The sequence below is a fragment of the Cupressus sempervirens genome, chromosome 4, assembly GCF_028749045.1.
Source record: "Cupressus sempervirens isolate cs-2001-9-10 chromosome 4, ASM2874904v1, whole genome shotgun sequence".
In the NCBI taxonomy this organism is placed as follows: Eukaryota; Viridiplantae; Streptophyta; class Pinopsida; order Cupressales; family Cupressaceae; genus Cupressus; species Cupressus sempervirens.
Genome location: NC_143121.1, coordinates 302,812,092 through 302,834,379, shown reverse-complemented (window position 1 = coordinate 302,834,379; position 22,288 = coordinate 302,812,092). Strand labels below are relative to the sequence as shown.

Below are 22,288 nucleotides of genomic sequence, written 5' to 3'. Positions count from 1 at the left end.
ACATAAATAATCTGATTCCATAGATTCAAGGGCTGTTTTGACTACCTGCAAGTCAGCAACAAGCAAATCTCCTTTCACTCCCTTTTGAGCCTTCTTATGGAGATCCTCCACCATCCTGTGAGTGCTGTCATAACGCACCAAAGATGCCACAACCATGTCTTCATTAACTTTCAGCTGTTTCTTTAAGGCATGTACCTCCTTATTGTCATGTTGATACAACTCATCGTCTTGTAGTGTCATCTTGGACTGCTCATTGAAGTTAATATCATGCGTATAAGAAACATATGATTCATCATACAAAGGCTCCAACATGCTATTACTTTGAGTACAACCAACCTCATCAACATGTTTGTCAAGACTAACCTCCAAATCACCAACGTAGAAACTTCTATGTTCCTTATCCACAGTTGAAATCATCTTATCTACATTTTTCCCTGTGCTAGTCTAAATTTTTTTAGCCTTCTCTTTGTATTTACGAATCCCACAAACATGGTCGGTTGCACTAATGTCCTCACATGTCAAGCAAATTTGTTCCTGCCTCATAGTAATTCCTTTAACTTGTAAACCCTTCAAATTCTTCACTATCAACCGCAAAACTTTCTTCATCACCACATCAATCTAGGCAGTTGTAGCAGATGTTATTCATATAATCTCATTGAGACATCAGGCAACCACAAAGCTAAACCATTTATCTGGATGCTCCATGAACTTGGGCTGGACCAAGGTCATGATTGAAGGTTGTAAAGCCCAACTTAAGAGCCTACCATCTGTCCGCTCTATTCTGGTCAAACATGTTTCTATCTCATCCAATTTGGAAAGAACATCATTTGACGATTCCATATGTTCTAATTGCGATCCAAACACATACAACCATCCCAAATCTTTCTCTTTTTGCATATCTCTTAGTTGAGGGCCATTGAATGTGTTGTTAAATTCCTCCGAGAAAACATTGCTTTTCAGATCTTCCATTGTTCTGTTTTCACAGGACCAAAAACTACCCCAATCTGATACACACTTCCTCTGTAGATCGCTACTGTAATAACTTGTTTGAACTAAGTTTTCTTATGTATTGTTTGATTGAGATTGCAAGGACTTGTCTTTTCACAAACTCCATGTTCATGCCCAGTTGAACAAAAATAGAGGTCTGAAAACTCCCCCTCGTTAGTAGTACAAACAATGTATTTTTTAAACCAAATTATGAATTCCCAAACAGAAGGTTCCTATAGCTTGAAGTAATAATAACCTCATGGAGGATGGCTGCTGGAATTGAATTTATGACCCATAAACTTCAAATTCTTTAATAGAAAGAACGCTTTAAATGGTTCTTGACTCCATAAACATTTGTTTGCGCTGGAATTCAATGCTCTTATCGATGAACTCCTATCGTAGAAACTCCAACCTTCCTATCGGTGAACACAATGCCTTCCGTTAGTTTCAGTTGCAACCAATCCAACCTCATTGTTGTAAGTAGCTCCCAATTCCCAAATACTATTCAGCTCTCCTATTGTCCAATTATGTTAAACTCTCACTGTGAACTGCATAGTCTCTCGTAGGTACAGAATTTGTGTCACACTTTAGTCGTTTCAACAGAATCTCTGTCTCCGCCCCTTATTGTGTAATGGTTGAAAAGGTAAGACTCTCTACACAGATTTCACTTACGACAATGTCATGAGACTCCATTGTCGTTAACGAGAATGATAGAGTATTAATTTTTTTTAGCACTTTTCAAAATTGCACTTCGGAAATATTAAAATATATGCCCGTTCACAATAATCTTCGCACGACATTATACATTCTTACTTCTGAAAACGACAATCAATTTTCATGTCGAAAATCCCTCGGTATTTGGTAGACGTATGAAATTATATTCTCAACCTCCCCATGATGTTGTCACCTGTCGAGTGTTACTAGTAACGAAAGTTTTCAGTTCTTGCTCAACCCTTCAGCAAATACAATAGAGGGAGTCGAAATGTCATGTCTAGAAATCTTCTTATAGGAGTGATAGTGACAATAGCAAATAGTGCCCCCTTAAGATTGGTGTCTTCAGACTTATTTCACTGCAGATTATAAATGTTTATTTGTCTCCGAAAAACCATTCGCATTAGTCCTGTGTATGTAAAATTTGTTCGACTTCTCATTGCGCGATGCCAAATAACTCCCATTATAGCCGGAAGGTGCAATGTCTACTTGAATTGGTTTATGCACACAGATGATTACACCAATCGCCTAGTCTTCCCACGACAATATCCGTTGTTCTTGTCTGCCCCTGGCACAACACACCTCCCACGATTGTTCCTTGCAACTTGTCTTTCTTACCAGAAGCGTTACAACTCTCGACATGGGACTCAAAACGTCATTGCAATAATATTATACTAGTGCTAACAAATCCCGCTACAAAAACTGCACACAAATAATGTCTAAATATTTCATTCACGACAACAACAAATTCAAGCAAAATAACTTCGTCAGTCATTCGAACCAAAAGAGGCTTTGATAATTCTCACAAATGAAATCTTCGTATTGCCTACACTCAAAATATGTTGGATGTGATTAAGTTATCGTCTGGTAACTCTCTATGCATGCCTAGGTGTGGATACATATGTCTCCACCATTGTTCTTCCCATGGCTTCCAAAACTGCATATAGATATATATAGGTACCACAGTGATTATATCTAGACCAGATGTTGCAAACCTTTGATAGTCCTGTCCTTTTCGATAGTCTTGTTGATGAATCCAATGCTTTAATTCATAAACGCATTGATCAATATGTCAAAAATTGACAAAGTCTCAGTTTTGAGTTTGATCCCTTGCCATTTGAGAAGCCCAGCTCCTTGCTTGGAGAGCACCGGTATAGTGCATGAAAATTTTCTCCCCAACTTCAGAAATAAAGTCAAACTTGTAATTGCTCAACCATTAGGGGAAAGACTGCTCCTGACTTCCTTAATATTATGGTCTTGAAACACTGAGACAAAACATCAAAATCACAAGTCTGTCCTCTGCATTCAACACAGGAACTCAACACGGTACCGGAGAAACAATATTATTATCCCAGCTCCCCTCACTGCTCGCGCCTAGCATTAGTCGACCATCAATCTCAGAGGTTCCCCAATAAAGTCATACCATCATTTATTACCGTGGATATTTAAAGTGATCCTCAAGAATGAGCATAAATTTTATCAATGGTGATGCCAAACCTTCGGCAGTTTTAAGCCTTTTGAACAAAGAAATTAAGCCACTATTAATTTTTAAGCCTCTGTCAAATTCACTGGGCTGCTCTGCAGAGGTTTGAGGAACATAATTGAACAGTATGATAATCACCAAACACACAGGAAGCACTCGATAACTTACGGCTCGATATTCTCAGAAAAACACCATTGAATAATTGATTAATCAGATGTTGAATACTGACAGTAATCCTAAAACTTTCTGTGAATGCCAGATAAACCGAGACCCAGATAGTATTCAGAATTGGAATTTGTCTTCCACCATAAGAAAGATGACATTTTATTAATTTAGAAACGATCTTGAAGCATTACAAAATACTTATCTGCTCAATAGATCGACACTTTTGTCACTCACCGAAACACTCCGACTGGTAGGTTACGCTGTCTTATAACCTTTCATAAAAAACGTTTCTGATGAAATATCTGATGTTGACCTCTTAATACCTGAATTTCTGCAAAAAATTGTGTCTGTATCTGAATAAAACTTCACAGGCTGGGAGGAAAACCAGCTCTGATACAACTGAAATATCCCAAATGGATATTGACCCAATTTTTATTTCAAGATAATTCTCAGAGCATAAACATTTGAAGATGCATTATAAACCAACAATATAAACATGTAGATCCCCATAAAATACTGTAAAATATGTTATTGCATTATGCAACAACAATAAAATAACTATTATTCAAAAGTCTTTAAACACAGTTTTACAGTTGGATTGGAATATTAACAAAATAATCTGTAAGCACATGCGAGACACCTAAAGTGACATCTCCATGGACAATGGGTTTGCATCCACTATCTCCCGTCACAAGGGTTGACATCCTCACGGTGGATGAAAGCTGAAGCTTTCTGGATAACTCTCGCAAGAGAGAAACTAAAATCTGAATCATAAACCAAGCGTCCTGAATGAATGAGTCTTTTCTCTTTTTAATCCTCAAAGCTGTGACTTTTTGATTCCTTTCCTGTCTTTTCATATTATCCCTCATTGTCATTTTTAGCCCACTTTATAATACTGAATTGACCTTTTATAATTTTAACCCATGCTTTCATAGTCAATTTTAATATTATATGAATATGTCTTTAAACTTTTTAATGTCCCAAAAAGGGGACATTACATGAATGTTAAACTTGGCTTTTTTGGGTTCAGTGGGTTTAGAATCTTCCAAGCTGCTTGCTCTTTTTTGGCTTTTTTTTTTGTTTGCAGACCCAGGTAAAGGTGCATGTGAAGCATCAGGCTCCAGTTTGAGACCAGGTTCTTTAGTTTCAACTTTTTAGGGCGATTAGGGTCAGGGATGACACTAGCAGTTGGGGGAGTCTGGGAACGAGGAACATTTTGTTCAAAGATAGTGCGAGGACAAAGGGATAAATGAAAATAATTTGAGTGATAGATTAACCCTTGTTGTAAAATGGTATACTTTTTGCTCTAGTGTTTAGCCTCAATAATATCTTTGACGTTGGCATCCATAGAATGCAGCAAGGAAAAAGGGATAGAAAAGTCCCTACTCCTTAGATGATTAAGAAATGAAAGATGATAGTAATAGTTATCCATTAAGAAATGAAAGATGATAGTAATAGTTATCCCCATAAAGTCCCTCAAGAGTAGAGTATTTCATAACAGCATTAGCACACCTGGTCCCATGGCAGCGACAACTCATCACAGCTAAACTCACAACGGAGTTTGATTGGTTTCTCTTTGCTGCGAAAGAATTGGTTGAGGCTAACCGTGTTCGAAATTTTGCTCTGTTTCTTCCACTTTCTTACTTCCGTTGAGAGGCCCACAGCTTGGGCTATTACTTCTTCACTAACCTCAAAGGAAATACCGCCAACCGTAACTCTTCTGTCAACCCAAGGAGATTGAACCCAAGAAGCAACAATCTCCTTGGAGTGTTTTTCATCAAATCCTGCTATATTCTCCATGAATTTTTCAATACCATTCTCATTACTTACAAACCAGACGACAGCTTTGGTTTTGGAATCATTTGCCTTGTAAGGTTCAATTCAAAGTCTGTTACCACCCATATCTGCCAATGCTAGCGTGAGAGGACTAACAGAATATAGAAAAATGGAATTGCAGAGCCACAACATGTCAATGGAAAAATCTACAAGGGGACCCAGAAAATATCGCAAAAGGCTAGAGTACTGAGCACCGTAAATATTGCAGTGTGTGTTTAAAATAACCCACCAAAAATGCAGGACCTTTTGTCCATGTGAGCTTTCGTTATCCATATATGAATATGGCTAAAAAAGGCTTTTTCAGCATCAAATCTAGCAGAATCTGCCTAGACAAAGAGGTTTCTAAATTTGGCCCTTCCCAATGTTGGCACTTGGTGAAAAAATAAAATCATTTTTCGGTCAGTGTGAGTTATTTTGGAAATAGATATTATGACAGAGTATGATCCTGCCATGTGGAGACCCCGTTGGATTATTGATGGACTCCAAGTGTGAATTCAAATTTTGAAATAGGTTTCAGATAGATCCCATTCCCATAAACCTATAGGAGGTACACATAGTAAAATAATTTATCATAGACACTTAAGTTGTAGTTTTTTCTCCCTCAATTATATCCTTGGTAATCTGTAGCAGCAGTTCTACATTTCTCCAGTATCGTAAGCCTTCTTGCAGCATACCATAAGCAGCTATAGAATTGGCAGTGGCGTTGCCCTCCCTGCAAGTATGTTGAATGGTGAAGTTATCTAAACTGGCCAGAAGTAATCTCATATCCTTCAGTACCATTTTCACCTTCCATCCCGCCACACACCTATCACTTGTAGCTTCCACAATCAAATTGGAATTCATCTTTCACCTCCAAGCTTCTAATGCCAATGGCATGAGCAAATTGAAGTCCCCACAAGAGAGCCCTACCTTCGGCTTGGTTAACTCTGTGATTCCTTAATTTGCCAGAATAAGCAGCTAAGCCAACGATAATGATCTCTGATAACTCTTCCAACTGCCTGCTAGACAGTACTAGCTGCCTCATCAAAATTTAACTTGAACCATAATGGGCTTGGAGATACCAATTTGGTATTTTGCCTGTTGATTTTTTTAGTATTTTTGAAGGCTTTGGACTCCAAGGGAAGTTTCCAATGGTCAGAAATTCACCAGTCAGCCCTAGTGGGAGGGTTGCTTCAGATTAAATGTATATATTCATTATGAATATAAAATACAACTTACACATATATAATTCTGATTTTAATTATACATATATATATTTATTAGATCATGAATCATTCTGATAATTTGATCATTCTGAAATATATTATAGAAAATTCTACTATAGAAATATATATGAGCATTCAGATACACATATTTTATATATATGTTTGCTAAATATATATTTATATACATAGTATATATATTAATAATACTCAAATCAGAATTATCTTTTTTTATATACATATATGATCTTACTATTATAACTGTTATTAACACTATTATTCATTCGTAATAGCATTTTGGTATAATATTATCACGATTAACTGATTGATTGCTGCCATAAATACATATGCTCTATCCAACTTTCTTATCTCTTCATGAAGAGTATCAAACAGAGTTACTGGAAACTCCTCTGTCCGTCCTTGGGCGCACGTATCCCCGTATCCAATTTGGAAACGAATCCGATACTGCCCAGATACACGTTGAATATTGTATCCATGCTTGCCTAGAATAAGTTGATTTTCCAAGCGTGCCAAATACTATGTAATTTGATATTTTTAAGATGTGGCGTAAATCTTACCATTTTTTAATTAAAAAAACTTTATTAATACAATTGTTTCTAAAAAAATGGTATAAACAAAACCCGCACCAAAAGATAAAGAAAATGTTTTTCTATTCAGCAACCCATTTTGTTGGGTTATCTTCTAATGCAGCTCTTCAATTAAGTTATAAATATTTATGTAGCATTTATGTGTCAATATTGTTTTCAAAGTAATGAAAAACATGTCTAATAACTTAGAAAATTGCATTAAATATGTGTATGTGATATTTATTAATGTCATATCCAGCCGTATCCATACCCAATACCGTATCTGTATTTCTATGCGTAACCATATCCATGCAACTTTGGTATCAAATGCTCTTCGATTCTTCAACAATCCTGTAATTTGATCAATACTAAATTATATATTATAATCTCATACTCTCGGTGAAATTAGTACCCAATTTTCTTCTCTTCTCTTCTCCTATTATTTCCACACACACACACACACACACACATCCATCGTTACATAAGCATCTAATATAATCAGATTTAATCATCAATACTACCTTGTGCATTACCCAATTGGCAGTGTCAAGATTACATATTGTTATGTGTCCAGATTTGAACGGTCTGGGCTGAACCCAGTGATCCTTTTTTCAATTCTCTATTCTCCACCTGTTTCCTCACGAAGATGGGTAGCCTGTACCTTTTAAATACTGAGTGGAACAAGGGATGCGACTTGTCATGAATCGATGCCCTATTGATGTAGTCGCACTTCTCCAAACGTCATCTTTTTTTGACTTTGAGATCAATATCCTAAAACAGCATGTATTGATTTATATTGATATTTTTATTATTATTACTAATTTAATTATATTCTTATATTAATAATTTATATTATTAATTCTATTAGTATTAAAATGTATTTAAGAATTTGGCATGGCTTTGGCCTCTTACCGATCAAAAAAAAAAAAAAAATGTATTTAAGTATTTATATTTGAGCAATTAAAATTTCTTAATGTTTATAATCTTAACCAATAATTCTGTACTGAGCTTTGTTTGTTAATTGTTAAAAAACTAATTTATAAGTCTAGTTGCCTTTGATATATGTATCTCAATATTTGATAGCATAGTAGATATCTTCACATGTGATTTTTTCAATTTTGTCTTGCAATTATATTACTATAATTTATTATTATTTATTTATTTAATTTAATTTTACTATTATTTGTTAAATTCTTTTTGGAAAGGGGACATCACGATAACATCTTTTATGTCCATTTTATCTTTGTCTGCAGCTATGGGACTTAAACATGGAATCAAGTCCAGTTGCGACTTTCAAGGTTCATGAATATCTAAGGCCTAAGGTCAGTGTTCCTATTTTATTATTTTATCTAAATTGTCAGTCATTTGATTTGAGATACCTGACTGGAAAGTTTCCAAGCAAATGCCCAGTTACACATTTGTATCATTGCTGACTAAATGATATAATTTGTTGAGGAATTTGTATATGTAGGCAGAGGTTGTATAGCTATTCTGTTAGTGCATTTGAAATCAGGGAAAAGTGGTTTTTGGAAACACTCTTAATAGTAGACAAGCAACAATTACATTTTGGTCAATTTGCCTTCATTTGCATTGAACTCAAAGACGGTTATGCTGATTTATTTGCCAGACTTTATCATTTCTCTTTCTGTATGTTAGATTTGGTATGGTCAGTTACGTCTCTTCTGACAAAATGTTTATCAGTGCTCTAATCTGGTCCTCGTAGCATAGGCAAAATAGACAAATTATTGATAAATGTGGTTTTTTCCAAAATTCCTACCAAGTATAATTTCTATATGATTTTTCTGGTTAGTTTTGTGTTTATATACTTAGGGCTGTATTCTGGAGGGAATATCTATGACCATTGTTTCTGTGGGTAGTTATATGCCAATATTAGAATCAAGACAAAGAATACACGTTCATTAATACACATGTCTTCTATTAGTTGTTGTCGTCTGTTGAGCTAAAAGTATTCACCAGAGAGTTCCACGGCAGGCTGTGGTTTCAAAGATTTAATATGAATTCGAAATGAGAGAGTAATAATGCATGCCTACATTGATAGCAAGGTTGCACGGGGACAGTGGTACTGGGGTATTTAGGGTATGGGTGTGGCTATTTTATCAAAAGAGGGGACAGGCATACTTGGATACATCATTTTCTTTAATATAATATAATATTAATAGAGAATCCAAAAATGAGTAATTCTATAATATGTTTCTATAAATGAGTAATTTTTTTAATGTATTGTTTTTAGTTTCAGATGTGCAATATGTTTTTTTATAATAATATATGTTAAATATTTAGATGCATAACAGAGAAGGCAGACTTTAAACAGGAACAAGATCATAAATCATTTTGCTGGAATATTTTAAACATTTATGTGTTTTTTGTAACTCTATCATAAATATCTTAGATTTTATAGTGCATAATTTGATTAACACTGATGGATTTTCTTGGTCTGGCAGCTATGCGATTTGTATGAAAATGATTCAATATTTGATAAATTTGAGTGCTGCCTTAGTGGCAATGGACTTCATATGGCAACTGGGTCGTACAGGTTTGTGTTTTTTCAATTTCAAGGACATGCTCTCTGCCACAATCACACTTCTTTTTTGATGAAAATACCATCTTTTTTGGTTGGTTTAAACTTTATATCTACATCAACATGAACAAGGAATCATGTCTGTGTTATATGTATATTACATGCAAATAAAAGATAATTTATATCTTTGCTATTTGATTCTCCAGTATATGATTGGAAAATTTATACATGAGTAGGACAAACCGACTGAGGTAGTTGTCTCTTTTCATGATTGCCATGGTATAAGTTTATTTAATCAGCGTGAACATAAGAATAATAGGTTGAATTGAACATAGGTAGATGGGAATTTTAATTACATTTGAGTGTATGAATTTTGAAAATTTTAACCTTTTTGCTCCTTCCACTTTGGTCTGAGTCTTTAACTACGGTTAGTAACAGGCTTACACAGTTTTGGAAGATGGGACAGGTTTCTGAGATAGGGGGACCAAGGGCCTTGCTTTGGGGATGGTGGTGCATAGCGCATATGCGTACTCACACAAGCATATTACTTGGAAAATTACCCATAAAAAAAATATAAGGAATAATAAATCAAACTTGAAGTACAAAACACATTGCATTATACAATGTTAATTCAAAATACTGTATATTCAAATGACGATTACATTCAAAATCATAATGCAATTGGCCAATGGCTCGATGCCATTGATAATCTTAAAAGTCCATGCCAATCTCGTCATCAGTCAAACTATAGGATTCCTCCAAAGCAGTGCCAACCATTTATGCTAGATCATCATCTGGTATTGGATCCTTTGGCATTACATTGCATTTGGCTGCATGTAAGCGTGTTATGGTCATCATGACACAAGGTGCTGTGTACTTCTCTACCCTCTTAAAGGTAAGCTTGTTTCTCTCATCAGTGTGGCTATCAAAGGAGGCACATGCATGGTCCAATACAGAATTGTGTCCTTCTATGTCATAGTCTCCCTCTGCAGATTGACATCTTCTTGATATTGTCTAGGACTGGCTAATTTTGGTTTTATTAATATGAATGATGGATGCTTTATTTGCATTGTACATGTTGTTAATAGCCTACCGAACTTTGCCTCTACCTTAGCATCTTGCGTAAGGAAAACTTTGCATAGCCTTTGCGCATGTCAGGTTGAGTTCAATGCATAGGCTGCCATGTGCTGTTGAATGTTGATAGCTGCGATAGAGATATTTTGTGCACCTCAGCACTTTTGACATCATTTTTCTTTCTGCTTCTCATCTCTCGAAGGTTCCAGATTTTATTCTTCTATTATTGCTTATATTCTATCTGCTTCTATTTATGCTTTCCTCTGCTTCTGTAGTTATTCATCAGTGGTGAGGCTTTGTTTCCTTAAGCATTAGAACTATGTGTTGATGCTTTTGCTCCCCATCCTCAGCACTGGGACTGTTGTTACTCATGTGCTGAGTATGCTTGGTCTTATCCTATGACATAGCATTCCACCGATGGTTATGTGGCATCCTAGGTAGATTCGACCGATGATTATGTGGCAGAAACTATTTATTGGGCTCTCTCTATTATTGGGACTTCTTCATTCTTCCATTGGCAATTCGTTTTGTCTTCTCCCGTTGGGTCTTTACGACTTGCTGTCTCTTGAGTAACTGACGACTCTCGGTATTTCCTATTCAACTCATCTCAGGCATTCATCTTCTTGTTATTTGCATGTGTAATTACGGCAGAGTATGTGTGGGATATACAAAAACGATATTACAAAAAGAGTGATGCTGATGTTTTGGTTTTATTATTGTGGTGGTGGCGCTCTCAGAATTCAATTATTCCATGATTGATGTTCTACTGGGATTTTGTCTATGGTTGATATCTTCTCGCTGAATTATTTGTTCTCCAATAATTCATATTGAATATTGTCTTCATTAGAGTCAGAGACATTCATTTTCTTGTGATTTGTTAAATCTTCTGTCTGGTGTAACGACATTTTTGTTCTCTGTTGCATGAATCAATTTTAAGTAAAACTGTGAATTACAGGATTGGCATATATGTGATGCTTCACCTCTGTGAGCATCACTTAGATCCAATGAGTGCTAAGTGTTCCATTTATTGTCATGAGAGATTGATTTGTGTGAATCACTACTTATGAAACATGAGTCAATGAGTTTGACTCAAAAACTGCACAGTTAAATCCTGATAGCAAAATCACAATATATGTTATTTGTCCTGAGAGACAGAGTTCTGTAATATTTTTGTTGAAAGTTCAATAAAAGATCTGCATTTGTGTGGGCTGGCTTGTTTTCTTCATGAGGAGGGTTTTTCCCAGGGTAAATTTTTTCTTTCCGATTGCTTTATTTTTAGACGTGTTTATTTGTAAATCTCTGGTTTAAATCTTAACAAGTGCAAGATAGTGTTGAGATTCTTCCACCCGTACTGTATCATTGACAGAGTATATTCATGGTAGAACCATGATCGGGGTTTTTATTTTTGCTCATTGGTCTCCATTTCTCTGAGCATATAGATAGTGCACATATACAGCTCTCAAAGGCAGGTGCATTGGTGTCCTCATATCTAATGATTGTGAAGACTGGAAAAATGTGGAGTGCTAAACTACTATCTCCTTCTCATTTCCTCGCAGACTAAGACTTGGGCCAGTGATAACACTGTTTTATAATGATTTTTAGTTGAAATCCCTCTCGAACCTCTAGTATCCTCTTCAATGTTATGAGAGTGAATTATGATGCATATCTAATTTGCATGGGTTTCAGAAATTCCTTCTTGGAGAAGGTTATGAAATGTAAATGTGAAGTGTGGTGGTTGTGAACAAATATTTGCTCGTCTCTGGCAACATTAATTACCTTTTTAATTCAAACTAATCTGCCTATGTCCTTGAAAGCATTATTCGTAGTATGAATACAAGGAGTCCACCAAGTATGTTTGAAGGCTGCTTCACTTAACTTTTCTGTAGCCTTGTAGACATCAGTTGCATATGTCACTACTTGCACCACTTTGTTCAGACTAACCCTTCAATAACATTTATAGGGATTTGGAACTGAAAATTGGCATCTTTGTGGTGCTTTGAACAATTGAAAATCCAAGAAAGCAAGGGCTTTCATTATGTGTGACCATGACGATGATGAGTGAATTGTGCTTAATGTTTGTTTATCTATCCATGACCAAGCTTAATCTGCTGGTTATGCAGGTAGCCTTCATTTTAGCCATAGAAATATCAATTTTGAATTTTTTTTCATCCAAGCATGTTATTATCACCTTATCTCCTTTGGTAGAACATATGATTGTTGTGCGCTTATTATCTTTTTCAGAAACTACTTATAATGAGAGCTAGTCACATGGAATAAAATGCCATTGGCAAATTAATATGATTGGTAAAGTAGAACTTGCCAATAGCATCTTTTGTCCTATCCTTATTTTACACAGTGAATAACTCTCTGTAATGTCCCCCTTCCTAAGCACTGATATATGGAGAACATTATCCTATTTAGCGGGCTCTTGTATGAGTGAGGGATAGGGGAGACATGATGCCCATTCAATCCAGTTTATTTGGGGATGACAGGTGTTGCTTTGAGCTCAGTTAGTTGAGAGTTGTATTATGACCTTTTCAAGTCACAGTCTGGGCATTGATATGGTCAATTGGCAGTATTTCTATTTTGGGAATGTTGGTAAATGCATTTTATATTGATATCATGATAGTTAATGTGGGCTAGAGCATTTAATTTAAATAATATTAAAATATTAAAATAATTTAAAGATTTAACTTAGGCATTATTTAATTTAATAAGTAACTAAGCAGGTGCCCAAGGAGTTTTTTAAATTCTTAAATGGTAGTATAGGGGTTGCTCCAATTGGATTAATAATAAAAAGTTTTTACTTTTGTTCATAAAAGACAGCCAATCACCGACCCTGGGTTGAACTCGTGACAAAATAGAAACCAGATACTAGAAAGACACTTATCAAACTTTACTGCTGCCGATCATCACTAACAACAAACATCCTAGGATGCATATTACATTCATCAATTTTCCAATAGGAAAATGGAGAAAGATTGGTAATCTATATGGCATATCTCACAATGCTAAAAAGGCTCCATATTTTGAAGCCAAAGACAACATAAACCCACATTAGATACCAGATAAACGAGTTTCCATGTGAACCTTCACCACACATTTTAGGCTGCAGTGAGAATGATCTTTGCATATCCGCAAGCATCCAATGAAGCCAAACTGCCTTAACAACTCCTTGATACTTTGCTTCTGTGGAGGAGTGAGACTGCATGCTTCTTTTTACTAGTCCAGGTGACTGCACCAGATCCCAAGATGTGGCAAAACGCAAGACTCAGCCTGGTAAAAATTAAAACAGCACATGCAATCAACATGTAACCACATGTAAATACATATAACAAACATGCAAGCACATGCAACCCTCGAAAATCAGAATTCTGCGCAAATCGAGAAATTGCGCAATCAAAACTCTTGACCAGGCTCACGATTTTCAGCAAAAATCTTTGAGGACAAAGCACAAAATTTGCATAAATTACCTCTAATATTTTTTATTAAAAAAATTAAAAACAAATTTCTAAAAAAAACTACAGATCAGAAGAGCTTTGAATTTTTGTCAAATTTTATGAAATACCATTGACCTATTCTGATACCATATTACTGAGAATACGATATCCACAAGCATCTAACAAAGCCAAACTGCCCTGCAGGCTGCCTTAATAGCTCCTAATACTCTTTGTCCTGTAAAGGAGAGTCAGTCTACATGCGCTTTTTACCAGTTCGAGTGACTACACCAAATAAAAAACTGAACACATATCCAGAGGTTGACATCTTTACATCAATCAAACCTGTCCAGTGTGAATCTGTGAACCCACTATGTTGGAATCATGACTCCTAGTCTAAAGAAGTCCATAATCAGAGGTGCCCTTCACATAACACAACACATGCTTCACTTCCACCCAATGATCAACCTTGGGAGCTTCTCATGAAGTGTGAAATTTAGCTCACTGCAAAACTAAGATCAGGTCTAGTGGCAACGAGATAGATGAGACTGCCCAACTAGTTGAATCAGACTTGGCTGACAACTTCAATCCTTTCTCCAGAGGTGTGGAAGCAAGTTTACAATCCTGCATTTGAAACCCGTCAAACAAGTTCTTGGCACACTTAGACTGAGAAACAAAAATGCTACCATCAGTCTGCCATACCTCAACACCTAAATAATAATAGAGAAACCCAAATTTGTTATATGAAAATCCTTGCACAGGTCTTGTTTGAATTCTTCTATCAAATGTGTTGAACTGCCAGTAATGGCCAAGTCATCCACATAGAGAACAAGAAAGAGAACATCATCACCAAAGCGTTTGATATACAAATTAATATTAGAAGGGCAACATGAAAAATTGTGAGCAACCAAGTACTAATCAATCCTGATGTACATGGTACATGACTTTATGCACATATTTGTAACTAATGGGCTTCTTCCCTCGAGGAAGATTAGAGAGAACCCATGTGCTGTTCATCATAAGACTTTGGTATTCTGCATCCACATGCTGCCTGCCCTTATTTCTAGAGGATCTACCCTCAATGAGCTCATTAGGACAAAGAGCACAGATGGTCTTAGCCCATTTAGGCGAGAGAGTAGATGTGCCAACATCAGATGGTAGAGGAATACATGGAGCTAGAGGTGGAGGATGATTTGCAAGTGGAAGATTATCAATATTTAGAGGAAAGTCTAGTAGTGCACCATCAAATATAGAATCTGCATCATCCCTCCCATCAAGTGGAACCCAATGGAAGACAAATACTCAAATCAGAAGCCTTCTAAGTTTGATTCTTAGAATTCTGCTCATACAAAGAAAGTTGAAAAAGTACTCATTCTTCATCAAAGACAACATGGCAACTGAAGATAAAGACGATCAACATCTACATTAATCAAGGGGTTAGCCTAATGGTTTTTACTGTATCCTGTAAACATAAACTTTTGACTCTTGGAATCCAACTTGGATTGTTGAGCATCTGGAATCCATATATAATGCTAAAGAGCCAAAATCATTTAGGTGGCCAATCATAGGTTTTCGACCAATTCAGGCTTACTTCGGAGTCTTCCTCTTAATTGCACGTGTGGGAGACCGATTAAGGAGATAGACTGAGAAAACACTACTTTTGCAAAATATTTCTTAGGAACATTTTTGTGTCCATAGGCTTGGCCATTTCTGTAATGTGGGGTTGTGACGTTCTATAATGCCGTTTTGTTTAGGGGTGTATGGTGTGGTTAATAGATGTTTGATGCCATGTGTATCACATAAAGTGGAGAAAGCAGTAGAACAAAACTCCCTCCCAATTATTAGACCTTAAGAGATATAAAACAACCAGACTCTTTTGCGACCAAGGCCTTAAATTTCTGAAATATAGTAAACGAATCTGATTTTTGTCTACACATTTTATGACTGAAATCATCAACAAAAAGAAAGAAATACCTGCACCTAGTAGCGTGTTTACATTAGACCACATACATCCATGTGGACCAATTGTAATATCTTAGAAGCTCGCCACAAGTCACCATCCTTGAACGACGTCCTCTGATCCTTTCCAGTGTGACAAGCTCCACAACCTTTTTGATTGTGAGTTTGAATTTCAAGTAGGTCATGTACTAAATCTTCTTGAACAATTCGAGCAAGATAGTGAATGTTTAGGTGGCCATATTGCTGATGCTAGAGATTGCGAAGGCATGCTCTAGAGAATTACCTCTATCTACAAATTTGTATAGACCATGATCGTCAATGCCCACAACAATAGTAGTGCATGTTGCACAATCAACAAGCAAATACTTGTGTGCACAAAAAACCACATCAAGTTGAGCAGAATGAGACATGATTTGACTCACTGAGAGTAGGTTTAGTTCCATGTCAAGAACACAATATACATTGAGGAAAATGAGATTTCTCTCGCTAGATTGTAACTGAACAAGTAGAAGATTTCACATGGTTTCTAGGTCTTTTAGCCGTGAAGGCGTAAAAGGAAGACTTTTTGCTTTGTGTGCTTACCAACATTGACCACCTTTGGCTTCTCCTCAACAACTAACACTTATTTAATATCCACCCCAAATTCCTCTTCTTACTTCTTGTAGTCCATCATCTCTTATTCCTTCCAATCACCCAACACTGCCATCTACCACCAAATCCAACATTTGTTTTAGAAATATCACACTTCTCTTTACAATAAACTTCCTCAGTAGGTGGGAAGGTGTAGGTGTAACAACTAGTTTTCCTAGGTCTTAATTAACAACTAACATACTCAAAGAAATACAGTTATTACTTCAATTTCATAGGAAGATAGTTATATCAGTCATGTTCATGTGAATGAGATTTACTGTTAAAATCAGTTAGACAAAATTTTCTTAACTAAGAACTTAAAATACCATCAATGAATTTAGTATTGTAATTAAAATCCACATACCATGAAATTTGAACCGATAAATCATTGTAAGAATGCTTCTGCAATCACCCAGATTAGTCCACAAATACCACTATAACAAAATCATATAATGACTACCATTCAATACCGCTATATCAAAATCAAATGACAATTACTATTAAATACCACTATATAAAATTAGGGCATCACAACCCACTGTATTAATTAGGGCATCGATACCACTATATCATTTAAGGCTTCAGATACCATTGTGTCATTTAGGGCTCTAGATACCACTGATTCAACTAGGGCTTCAAATACCACTGTATCATTCCTTTCCTTCCAATTTCTTAACTGTGGCAATAACTTAAGATTAAAAGATATGCTCATATTCAACACTCATAAATAAAAGGCTGAGATAACAATCCATCAGATAAATCTATCTCTTGCAACTAAGTGTAAAGTAATTTTAATGATGATAAAACTAATTAATCTTACCTTTTTCTTGCATATACTTAATAAAAGTAAAACTACCTGTTTCCAACAACAATTGAATGCATAGCTTATCTTTGTCTGTTGTACGTCTGACAACTTGGGGAGAGGTGAAACATTGTCAGGAGCTTAACCACCCCACCATGGACCTTAACTTATTCCGCACACAATCTCTAATGAGAAAGACCCTCCCTACCCAGAATTGGACTTGGAACATTTATTATCTTTTGAGCATCCTAGTATTTAAATGCACCGTTTGACTTGACAGTAGGAGGGTAAACATGTTCATGCATGAGCTTTTAAATGATTCCTTTTTAAAAATGATAAACATTGTTATGTCATAATTGATATTGTTTCATGTTATTTCAGATTCCTTTCTCTCACCTCATCACCCCATTTCCTTGGCTACACAATCGGGTGAGTCCCAGGTGTTAGGAATTCTTAGAACAACTGGTTCTTTCTATTGATTCCCAACAAATTTATGAATAACATATATGTTCTAGCTTATCACGATTTGTGATTTGAAAAAGATATTTTTAAAGATTGTAGAATTAATTAATTTAATCATATTTGATTTCTCTTCTGCATTCTTGTAGATTCACTCTACCTCTTCACCATTTTATGGCCTCTTTACTGGTGAATCCTAGTTGCCTGAAAGATTATGATCATTTTGCTTTAATTACAACTCTTCACCATTTCATGGCATCATTGTTGGTGAATCCTAGGTGTTAGAGAATCTATGAGTATTTGTTTCGGAAATTATGATAGCATGGTTATTGATGTTGGTTCATATAATCATTTAAGTTTCTACAGCTACCATTCGATTTCATAAATGATGTTCAATCACAAAGATATTACTATGAAGTTCTTCCATGAAGCTCTATGTAATACAAGGACTAGTAGCAAGGTATTGAGCATTAATCTCAGTCTAACAATGCATAGCCGACTACAGTTGTATATTCTAATCAGATAAGGAAGAAGTTATGAATATGAAAACATATATTGCAGTCTTAGCAATATTTAGCCGACTGCAATCGGACATTCTACTTAGTGAAGGAAGAATTATGAATGCTTATATTGTATTACTTTCAGCCTTAGCAATGTGTAGCCGACTGTAGTTGGACATATACTCAGAAAAAAGAAGGAATTTATGAAATACGATTGTATATATTCGTGACCTGAGATTTGGCTTGAAGTTTTGTTTGGACGTGGCTCCTCCCGTTCTCGGCTGGAACTCCTGTTTGGCTATTTGTTCACCCGCTAGTTGAGACTTGATTGCAGATTTTAGATGTCGAGAGAGTAAAGGAGAACAAGGTAATTTTGGTTTAGTAGCTAGAAAGAATGTTTGGCTGAGAATGATCATGCTTGGCTTGAAATGGGAACGTAGCAAACAATGGAAAGGAGATGTCGTCTTGGCTTCTCTTTAAGGCTAGCCGTGGCTCCTCGGCTTCTATCGGTTCCAAGAAGTCCATTCGAATTCCAATTATTAATTCGATTTAACATACCAAATGTTAACTAGTTAAAAGCAAGAATATTAAAAATAAAAGAATAGAATTGGAAGATTATAATTCGAATATTATAATAATTCAAATGTTATTATAATTCAAATATTATTATAATCTTATATATATATGTATATTTACATGTAAATATATTAATAGAGTGACATGACTTTATTAAATTATTATAATAAATGGTGCCATTTCATTTTTATATCTATATCTATGTATATAGATATATCTATTATAATAATAAGGTGAAAGATCATGTTAAATCCTTAGAGGTACGTTTTAAATTATAACTTAATTATTTTATGTTTCTTAATTTTTTTATTTAAATAGCTCATGCGGGTCCCACAGATGTTTCCTATTTCAAGTCGCTAGGTTCCTAACCCATCTGCCCAGTGATGGTGATGCTCCTATGCCTAATTCTTTTCTCACAATGCTTCCACTCCGTGTTTCCTGCAAGGAAATTCTCCGTAGTTAAATTATATTATCATAATAAATTATTTAATCATAATTAATCATAACAGTTAATCATCTTCTCAATTCCATAAATTTGTGATAAATGATCAACTAACTTGTTTTCTTCACTTGAAATTATAACAACTAACCATCTTACCATTTTGCCAGATTATAACAAATTAAACTGCCAACTGACTTCATGTGAACCTCAATGGCTATATTTTAAATTAGGTCAAAAATTGGGATGTAACAGTAGGGAAGCGAATTAAAGGGTATTTGTCTACATACATCCCTTAGTGTCTAACCCTACATTTTCTAGCACATCCTAAAGTTCCTCTGGATAGTAATTCCAAATTAGTTGTTTGTACAATACCTTGGCTGTGTCCATTTCATCTACAACCAACACTATAGCTGAAAACATGGCTGCAATGTCAATATTAACCCTATACCAGTGTTCCATTACTTGTGGCAAGTCATGCAAGTTTAGGTGGGTCACAAGCCATGCAATTGTTGGTGTGCCTTCATGACCCACCACCATGACTCGGCGGGTGATGCCATGATGCGTTGGGTTCGATGGTCATGACCCACAATTATTGCAGAAAGGTTTCTCTATCTTAAAGCTACAATAGTTTGTAGTATTGTATTTACTCCGATAACTTACTTTGATATGCAGAGGAGAAGCTGCAATGCTCGTTTGTGAACACCCAACTTCAATAGTATACATTTAATGTAGTAAATCTTCATCAACTAAGCTATGGCTAGTGAAAGATGCAAGGTATAGCCCAAAAAATAGTAAATTATAAGTTCAATCAACTACAATACAATAGAGATCATCTTAGTGTTATTTTGTATGCTAATTTCAATAATATTTTCAATCAACTACAATACAATAGGGATCTTGTATTTTCTGAATACAGCTGTACATGCAAGGGAAAAATAATTATGGCATGTAATAGTAAGTATATCTATATCTATTTGTGTGTGTGTACAACTGCATGTTTATGTATGTGATCAAATTTGCTCCTATTTGATGATGTTATAATGCCTTTAAGCTTTATTCAATAATGGCTGCATAAATCAAGTTCTAAATCGTGAAATCTTTGTCTTTACATTTTGCCAAGTCATAACAGAGTCGTTGTTGAGTCATTGACAAGTCACAGGTTGAATCGACCTTGCTGAGACATAGGCAAGTTCAAGTCATGGAACTTTGATCTATACTGATGGTTGGACTCTAAGAACTCATCTCTTGAGACCACTTTCATTGTGCAAATAATGAGGGCATAATTTGTTCTGAAAATGCATTTCATCCTCATCACTCATCTCTTGGTGCATTTTACTATACCTCCTAGATAGATCATGGCCTCATTGTGCAAATAATGAGGCCATGATGTGTCCATTGTTAACATGCAGAGTTTGGAACCTACCACAATTTATGAGCATTGCTACCATTAGTTTAGTGGCATATCACTTTTTCTATGCCAGACATCACACAATTTTCGCTTGAGAGTCGTAGAGCATGAGAGCAAAACCTTAAAGTCCCCATCTTATTAATTCTACCAACTTTATCAAGTAATAAATGCTCTTTTGTTTGTGTACTAATGTTAATGATTTCTTGTCCTCTTGTTGAGTCATCATCTATGCCTTAACCTATTGCCGAGTTGGCAATATAATTGTCAAACTTGTTCCCTTCTTGGTATGCATGGATTATTTTAAAGTCGTAAAAGGATCTAATTGCTTCACATATTGGATCGATTTACTTCCATAGTTTCTAGTTGTTTTTTTTTTCCACCTTAGTGTATTGATAGTTATGAGGGAATCTCCTTTGAGATGTAGCCTCTTAGCTTTCAATTCAATTCTTCAATTTAAGTTAGGCCACGCGGAATTCAACATCATTGTTTGTGGTCACTCCCAGATACTTAGTGTTCACACAAAGCACCTTACTGCTATGATCATAGGCAACACATTCATCTCCACTCTCTTCATGGTTATCTTTCAAGTAGTGTAACCCTGGTGCACGCACTCGGGTCAAAAACCCGAAGCACCCAGTGTGGGTTCATTGCACACTTGAGTACCCCCGTCGGCTGAAAAAGAACTGCCGCTCATCGGTCGCACTGGTCGATCACCCAGGTGGGATGCGAGACTTGGGTGCGTCGCGGGTGCTCGGGTGCGGGGATGCACGCGGGGTGCTTGCGGGGCACAATTGGCTGAATGGCCCAAAAAGTTATAAAAAATACTTTTTGCATTTCTTTTTTAATTTTTTTTTAAGCAAGCTAACCCTTGGGATGATTAGGACTTCGGTATAGGAGATGATTAGAGAGCGTTTGGGATGATTCCATTCTCATTATTGACATTTTGTCATTTTGTTGATTGTACTCACTTTGATATGGCTATGATACATTATTTCATTTCACTGTTTCATACTACTCGGCTCATTGTCATCATGAGCATCTTTATGATATATGATATTCATATTTGAACAATGAATTTTGAATCTTGCATCTTGAACTAAGTTAATTTGTTAATTGGTCTTTGGTAATGGTTATGAGGTTTCAAGTTTCAAGTTTGAATTTATGGTTTGTGAATCGCATTTCAATTTTCTCTATTCAACTATATTTGGTATGTTATATAATATATTGAAGTATCTTCTTATAATTAGCATCTTCAGTCATATATATATACAATGCAACCCCCTCCTCCCCCTCTCCCTCTCCTCCCTCTCCGCACCCCTGTCGCCGCACCCCCGCCGTCCCCAAATTGAGGCCCTTTTTTTTCCTACACCCAAAACTCGTCCCGACATTCCCCCATACCACCGCACCCCCGTGCTAGTGTAACATTGCTTTCAAGGTACCATCAAAGTGTATTGTAATCTAGACATTTTTTTTTGATCTATAAAAGGCCTA

General features: G+C 35.8%; 1 protein-coding gene across 6 annotated transcripts in view; it reads left to right on the top strand.

Annotated features, from left to right (window-relative positions):
* Positions 1 to 22,288, top strand: part of LOC149561210 (serine/threonine protein phosphatase 2A 55 kDa regulatory subunit B beta isoform-like) — a 90,207-nt gene that overhangs the window by 52,596 nt on the left and 15,323 nt on the right. For all 6 annotated transcript variants that reach the window (XM_089825025.1, XM_089825023.1, XM_089825022.1 and 3 more), the window contains exons 10-11: positions 8,225 to 8,293; positions 9,434 to 9,525. In XM_089825025.1, coding sequence (XP_089681151.1) covers positions 8,225 to 8,293; positions 9,434 to 9,525 — 161 coding nt within the window. The remainder of the gene's footprint in view (positions 1 to 8,224; positions 8,294 to 9,433; positions 9,526 to 22,288) is intronic.